General features: G+C 44.7%; 1 protein-coding gene across 2 annotated transcripts; it reads right to left on the minus strand.

Moving 5' to 3' along the window:
- Positions 1 to 705: 705 nt before the first annotated feature.
- On the minus strand, positions 706 to 7,087 carry ncaph (non-SMC condensin I complex, subunit H). 2 transcript variants are annotated; one of them, XM_017451985.3, is made up of 18 exons: positions 6,928 to 7,087; positions 6,041 to 6,251; positions 5,850 to 5,937; positions 5,654 to 5,743; positions 5,412 to 5,526; positions 5,133 to 5,275; positions 4,575 to 4,764; positions 4,402 to 4,484; positions 4,050 to 4,255; positions 3,798 to 3,943; positions 3,598 to 3,707; positions 3,349 to 3,468; positions 3,109 to 3,216; positions 2,906 to 3,034; positions 2,493 to 2,603; positions 2,268 to 2,341; positions 1,874 to 1,949; positions 706 to 1,302 (listed from the first exon to the last, which is right to left on the minus strand). In XM_017451985.3, the coding sequence occupies exons 2-18, from the start codon at positions 6,244 to 6,246 to the stop codon at positions 1,243 to 1,245; spliced, it is 2,055 nt and encodes a 684-aa protein (XP_017307474.1). In that variant the 5' UTR covers positions 6,247 to 6,251; positions 6,928 to 7,087; the 3' UTR covers positions 706 to 1,242. The 2 variants fall into 2 exon arrangements, with proteins under 2 accessions (XP_017307474.1, XP_017307473.1); XM_017451984.3 differs by having other exon boundaries at positions 5,850 to 5,940.
- Between the last annotated feature and the right edge of the window lie 635 nt (positions 7,088 to 7,722).

Genomic DNA, 7,722 nt, shown 5'->3' on the forward strand with positions numbered 1-7,722 from the left:
GCTACTTAGAATATGCAAATGAGTTGTCAGTAGCTCTTCCCTGGTTTTTAATGAAGTCTGCCATAGGAGCTACTTAGAATATGCAAATGAGTTGTCAGTAGCTCTTCCCTGGTTTTTAATAAAGGCTGTAGAAGGTCTAAAAAAAAAAAAAAATTGAATCTGACTGGCTCCCTTTGGCTTCAGTGTGGACAACTGCGTGGTAGACTGCAGTGAATTTTAAAAGCAAGACATAATTTGTCTTCTAAAATGTTATGTTGTACTTTTGGGTGCCAAAGATATAGCGTATACTTTCAAATCGGACACCTTTCCAAGCCAACATATTTTGGTTGTAGTTACAGGCAATTAGGAGAGATAACTGGTCTGAGGAGCTTCATCTTATCAGTGAAGTTGGCTTTCTAACCAAGAATTTAGCAGGCTTGGTTTGCTCGTTAGCTAAAATGCATGCTTTATATTGCTGTAACAAACCTGCATAACTCACCTAAAACCTAGTGAGAAAGTAGCTAGCTTACGAAGAAGTCGGTTCGCATATGCAAATGAGAAGTGGCTCCTCCTGGAAGTTTAAATACATCATCATCCAAGTCTTACAAAGGGCCTCTCATTGGCTGCTGCAATTAGGATATGCAAATACCATGGTTCATACTGGCCTTAATATATTGTTTATCTAAGCCTATTTAAGGATGCAGTGATTTACATTTTTTAAATTGCTTACAATTCCAGTAAGAATTTTAATGATGCAACACATACAAGGAAAAAACACATAAAAGGAAAAAAAAAACACATTAAATGTAACAGGTTTAAATTAACAAGACGAGACATAAAAGAGGAGAAAAGTTCACAGTGTTCGAGGGTCACTGCAGTGTCAGAGCAAGCGGCCTTCATACGTCGGCGTGAGAGCGACAAGGTCACGTCCAGGTAGTCTGTATTCTATCTGCAGACGCAGTTCACCTGCTCCTCCCTCGGTGTCATTATTTCACATGATGCTGAATGACAGACTTAATTAATTGTACATTTCCGTGTCTTGTGTAGCACGGTCCACAAAACAAAACAGCACGATTTTTCCTCTAAATCACGGTTAAAAAGTTTATTACGAAACATTGTTTGCTGTATAACAGCGGCTCCTTACAAGTGGGATAAAACGTACTGTACACTGTAAAAAAACAAACACTGCTCTAAAAAAATAATCCCTTAAAATGATTTAAAAAAAAAAAATAATAATAATAATCCGGTGGCGTGGGCGTGTCCTCAGTGTCCTTGCCTGATGATGATGTCCGACATGTCGTCCACTTTGTGAAGCTCCAGGTTCTGTGAGCGAGAAAACACACGACTTCTGTTGAGCGGGAAATCACACTCTGTAGAAAGACTACATTAAAGCTCTTCCTCACGTTAATGAAGCAAAAAAAAAAATCACCCCAAACCATGTTGCAAAAATGTCTTCTGATCTGATGAAGCCAAAAAAAAACCAAGACAACTCATCACTCAAAGGACACGATACCCACGGTGAAGCACACTGAAGCAGCTACAATTTACCCAAATAATAATAATAATAATAATAATAATAATAATAATAATAAATCCCTCAACATGTTTCTCTGGTAAACCAGTGCACCGACCAGCTGTTTTTCTTTTTCTTTTAAATAGAATAACACTCACGTGTTTAATACTATCTGCAAAACCATTACAGTGTCATAAAGTCCACTTTTTAATTGTCGTTTTTACCGTTTACGACTCTCGCTGATGACAAGCCCCGATGGTTTTAACGCAGAGGGCCTCCAGGTTTTATGAAAGCGAGACGCCGGACGCTTTATCGCGCGGAAAACAGAGCAAACCTAATGGCTGCGGCTTTATTTATTTATTTATTTTCTTTAGGACTCACCTTCTCATTGGCCAGATGCAGCAGAGCGACGAAGGCCAAGGGCACGGACAGGTTACTGGCCATGGTGCCGGGCAGCCTGGAACGGGAAACGAGCGAAAGGCACGAATTAGTATATAATTGATCCTGGCACGCGAAGGAGAGCTGTGCTCCTTCAGGCATGCAACAGGTGTGTAAATTACAGGAAGAGCGATTTGAAAAACCCCAACCGAATCGGTTTAGGTGATTTCGGTACGAGTGTAGTAGCCGTTATGTTTTTAACCCTGTGTGGTGAACACGTGCATGAATCCGGAAGCCATCTTGGATTTGGCGTACTCTTTCGGTCCGTCAATCAAACGTTACTATAGTGTCAAAAATGTGCAAATAAGTGTAAGCCTCGAGTGTTCCGGTGTCTTACTTTCGTATGAGCGTCCTGGTGGACTGGCTGAAGGATTTCTCTCCCGGCACTTCGGTAGTCTCGCTCTCAACATCCTTAAAAAAAAAAAATCATACAGAAATTTAAAACAAAGCAAACGGAGAGAAATGGAATGCGAAATGAACCCGGGCGCCTCAGATCGGGGATGAGATTATTATTACTGAGATGTACTCGCCTATCCTACTGTGTGTGTGTGTAACAGAATACCTTGGCTGGTTTCTCAGGGCTGTCCGTCAGGAGGCTCCACATGCTGCTCTTCAGGCGCTTCATGTCCATCTTCTTGGCCGTCTTGGCGTAATTAATCTCAATGATGTTGACCTGCGAGAGAGAGAGAGAGAGAGAGAGAGAGAGAGAGAGAGAGAGAGAGAGAGAGAGAGAGAGTTGATGCATCTTTGTTTCCTTCACATTGCCCAACTCTTGCAGAATAATACTATCCTCTCAGTAAATATTATCTCTCGTCCTTACGGGAATCCATACTCGGGACTAAACGGCCCATGCCGCTCCCTGGTGGGGGATCATATTCGTGATAAACACACAGAAATAATAACGTGAAGGTAAAACCAAACAGCGAGAACGTCGACTCTGTTATTATTATTAACAGTGAGAACGTCTGCTCTTACTTTATGCGGCTCGGGCACCAGGCAGTCTTCTCCGTATGTGGAGACACCGTCAGCGTCCAGCCTGTCCGTCATGGGCTGAGAGTCGTCCGATCCTGCGAAGCCTTCGACCTCGTCGTCACTGTCCGAGAGCTGCCAGGTTTCATCACAGGGGTGAGCAAAGCGCCAAAAAAACCATTAAAAATCGCATTCCTGAGCGTGCGTACCTGCAGCCGCGGGCAGAAGTTAGCGGTGTCGTTAGCGTTGTCGTAGTCGTACTCTCCGATGTCCTCGGCTAGTTCGCCCGATATCCTCTTCTTGTCTTTCACAATCAGCTAGAGCGTAAAAAAATGAACAAATAATAATAAAAAAACAACGTTAAATTGTTAATGTATCTGCGTAAAGTTCTGCAGCTTTAACAGGAAGTGACGTTTGTTCAGTGTGCTGCAGGTCTTTCGGCGAGTCACCGTGCTGGCGGGTTTGAGGCTGAGCTGCGACAGGTTGCCGAGCGGGTACTGGAAATCCGCCGGCAGCGTCGTTTTCTTGTTGCTGGTGTTCAGGGCAGATTTGCTGATGGTGGTCGCTGCCTGGAAATGAAGGACGTGAGTCACGGGAGGACAAAAATAACAGGAATAGAACGGAAACCTGTTCCGGTAAAAAAAAAAAAAAGAAAAAGAAAGCTGTGTGTATTAAAGCAAACCGGAGCGAGGTCTTACTCTGGTCGTGCGGAAGTAGTTGTGAAAGTGGACGTCCTCGCTGAAGAAGTCGATCACCAGGGGATTTCTCGGCGCCCGTTTTTTCGTTTCCTTCTCCGGCTTGTGGTCGTCTGCGCGGCGAATAACAAAACACAACCAATGCTGCATCACGTGACGTGACAGTAGGAACATTTAACAGTGTGGAATCTGTATGAGCTCACGTTTGTTTGTGGGTTTGAAGAGCCAGTATCCCGGGCCGACCCACGTCGCCATGGTGCGTGGGCTGAAGTACGAATACTCCCTGGGTTTGTCCGACAGCTGCAGGCACATGGTGGTGATGTCGCCTTCTCCGATCGGTATGATCCCCCTGCACGGAACACGGCATGCGCACTTCAGCGCTCACCTCCACTGCTCGGTTCTATGCTTTCGTCTTTTCATTTCAACGATAAAGTATTTTTTTGCCTCTCTCTCACCGTCCTTTCTCGGGGCTCCTCCTAGAGCAGGCGTCTTTGTGCTCGTCGAAGAGATCCCCGCCGTCTCCCGCTCCTCCGTCATCGTCTCCGTCCCCGTCGAAACAGTCACCGAAATCCGCCGCCTCGTCCGGCTCGACGTCAGCGTTTACGTCGAACGCATGCTCGCCCTGCTTCATCTTCTCCAGCAGCTGGTTCAGGTTGGTCGTCTGTGCAGACGGACAGAGAAGGTTCATCCGTCACCAGCGGGTGTGACTCTCAGGCTTCCACATCTGTTCTTTTTTCTTACACGTCACTTTAATAACATGTTAGGACCACACGACGGGTGGAATTTCCCTTTAATATGCTTGTGTACCTGCTCAGGTGTCCACTGGGTGAAGGAGAATTCTTCTAGAGATGGGCAGATGGGCATCTTTTCCTCCAGAGTCTTCAAACTAACTGCAGGTACAAAAACAACAATCCCCCAATGAGGCCTGTCTCGCTGCTCAGACTTTACGTACATAGACGGACAGGTGTTTAGTGCAGTACCTGTGAAGGGGGAGGCAGGTGTGTGTTGTACAGGTGAGGGCGAGCCAGGTGGTCTAGAGCGCAGCAGGGTCATGTGGGAGGGGAACTTGAGCTCACAGCAGCTGTCCTCGCTGAACAACACAGACAGAAACACTCCAGCCGTACTGTTCTCGTCGAAAGAGGCAGCCATGCGCTGGAACATGGGGTCCACCTGTAACAGGATACACATGTGACGAGGGATATCAGGCATTCTGCTCCTAATAAACAAACATATTATATAAACCTGTTTCCCGCTCGTTTTCTTCCCACCTCTATGATTCTATCATACACAGTAAAGGAGGTGTGGCCTTTGTGGCTATCATACACAGTAAAGGAGGTGTGGCCTATGTGGCTATCATACACAGTAAAGGAGGTGTGGCCTATGTGGCTATCATACACAGTAAAGGAGGTGTGGCCTCTGCAGTAGTCAGTCCCTGCATTTTACACCCTCACTTTGATACAGTGCAACAAAGCATATGGTTTTGAGACTCTTCATTAAGAGTGAAGACTCTGGTGTGATGAGACGTCTATGTCCTTTACCTCACACTTCATCTCTGACTCTGAGAGGTTGATGTTGCTTAGGTTCTGCTCCACCGTCTTCTTTGGAGGACGTTTCTTTGGGACCTGCTTGGTGGCTGCCTGTTCACTCACACTGCCCTCTGCCTCTTCTTCTGCCTCCTGGTCTGGTACAGGCATCAACACAAAGTAGAACATAGAACACACAGTGGCATGGCATATGTCACCTTTAATATGTGGATATAATTTCACACACACACACACACACACACACACACTATTACTGGCACATCTAATGCAGACCTTTCGGTTTGGTCTCGGAGCCCAGCCCTCCCAGAACTCTGTAGGCATCGGCGTGTACTGCGTCCACCCTCACTGCGTAGATCTTAGTGCTGGCGTCCAGCGTCCCTGCAGCCACCTGAACACGAACACACACACACAGCGTCCCATCACACGCCTACTACAGCAGACCTGGGTATCCAGAGTGCACGTGGCATTCCGACAGAACGTTTAAAGATATTCATGAAGGTCCAAGACTCACTCACCTTGAAGTTGAGCTCGGAGTCTTTCTCCTTGAGTATGTCCGCCATGTAATCGATGAGGTGCAGGCCAAACGCGTTCTTTGTGGTGATTTTCTACCGACAGATTAATGAGCTTATTATAAATATACCCCGGCACCATTAGAACTGTTTAGCTCTGCGCGTACACGTGTGTGCGTGTGTGTTTTGAGTTTTCACTCACGTTTTCCGTTGAGAGTTTGATGCAGGTGGAGTAATGCTCCGAGATCTGTGCGGAAGACAGCTTGGGCACAGCAGCGGGAGTTCCTGTGCTACTGTAAACACACCAAACATGTTGTTTCAAAGATTATAAATGAACACGATTAAAATTCCTCCCGGTAGCACGATCAGTGGAGCGAGGGAGTAGGGACTCACCCGTAGGCCTCGTTGATGGAGGAATCGGCTCCTGCGTGAAGGTCGACGACTTTGGACCTGCGCCTCTGCCTTCGCTCCTGCTCATCGTCGTTGGTTTGGATGGATCCGAGAAGCGGCGTGCTGGTGGCGGAGAGGGCCGTCCTGTGCCCCAGCGCCGGAGAGGACCACTGCCGTGGCCGAGAATTCGGGGTGCTCACTACACTCATGCTGCCTGTCAATCAAACCCAGAGTGAGGGGTGGAAAATACTGTACCATTCCCAGATTACAGATTCCCAGGTCTCGTGCACTCAGACACACTGGTACGGTAGGAGAAAATGATCAAGCAGGACCGATGACACTGACATCGAGGAAGCAGTAGCAGGGACTGAGAAATGCTGTTCTTTTTCATGACTCGAATCAGCTGAGTCGATTCACTTGAATGATTCGTTTCTGAATCGTTTAGTTAAAAACACAAATAACCGGAACGTTAAAGGACTTTCTAGTTCACTCAAATGCTAATTCACGTTGCGTGTTTAAAGAAATATGACCTTGTCCTTCGGGAGATTAAGAATAATTCACTTTTATTCCGAATTTAGTACTTTAAGATGCGTTAGTTACTTAGCGACCTAGCTAGTTAGAATAAATGTGTGTGTGTGTATATATATATATATATATATATATATATATATATATATATATATATATATATATATATATATATATATATATAATATTTTCGTTAACTAAATCTCTATCTCCAAGGATAAACGTGAGCCAAGTTACAAGCAAAACTATCCAACTTTAAAGAAAACATTAAAATGTACACAACTAGCCACATTAGCATGCTAGCTCGGGTCACTAATAAACCATTCTAACCCACATTTCAACAAACATGATTAAATACTCACTGTATTCGGTCGCGCAACTTGATAATGAATATCCGGTTACTTATTTACGATTAAAACAATGTTATTTTACAGAAAATAATCTGTAATGTACTGTAAACAACGGAACTAGTCGCACACAGGCGAGGAACTCCGCTAACTCCACTTTTCCTCCTATTTGAAATTTAGCGCCGGACGGTTAGTGCGTCATACGTATGCGATGACGACATCACGCACGCACATACGCACGACGCCAGAAAAAAAAGCATACCGCTGATCTAGGATCAGGTATGTGACGCTAAAGTGAGGTGGATAAGGATCAGTGGCTAAATCGAAACTGTTCTTAAAACAGTTTGTTATGGGAAGCATTACCAGACTCTCAGTGTTTGAGTGTGGTTACTTTCTATTTAGCAAGATTATCTATCTGGTACATTACAACACTTATTTGTTGCAGAAAGGTTTTGAATATTGTTAAATAATATTTGTCAAAAGACTTTGTGAGATGAATAATAAACCACACAAACGCATAATAAGCACATAAACCATGACACAGTTGAAAGACAGTTCTGTACTAGCTAGTTCAATTAGCTAGCTGACTACCTGTTTCAGGATATATCCCTTTTAAAAACATTAAGTGCAGTAATATTTTGTTGTTTTATTACTTACACTACTTCGTAGCCATGGTTGTTTTGTACTTTGTTATAACAGTGTTGGATGTTAAGCAGGTGTAGACTGCACTACTGGTTATAACAGGACTACCAGGTTAAAGGAAAACCCCACACTGAAACCCATTAAATATGTTTTTTATTGAAATATTTG

Source organism: Ictalurus punctatus, chromosome 22 (genome assembly GCF_001660625.3).
Source record: "Ictalurus punctatus breed USDA103 chromosome 22, Coco_2.0, whole genome shotgun sequence".
Classification (NCBI taxonomy): Eukaryota; Metazoa; Chordata; class Actinopteri; order Siluriformes; family Ictaluridae; genus Ictalurus; species Ictalurus punctatus.

Coding starts and splice junctions, on each gene's coding strand:
- ncaph (XM_017451984.3), bottom strand. CDS start 6,246: ATGAGTGTAGTGAGCACCCCGAATTCTCGGCCACGGCAGTGGTCCTCT. Junction 4,765..5,132: donor AGTCAGAGATGAAGTGTGAG/GTAAAGGACATA, acceptor ATCCTGTTACAG/GTGGACCCCATGTTCCAGCG. Junction 3,469..3,597: donor ACTACTTCCGCACGACCAGA/GTAAGACCTCGC, acceptor CTTCATTTCCAG/GCAGCGACCACCATCAGCAA.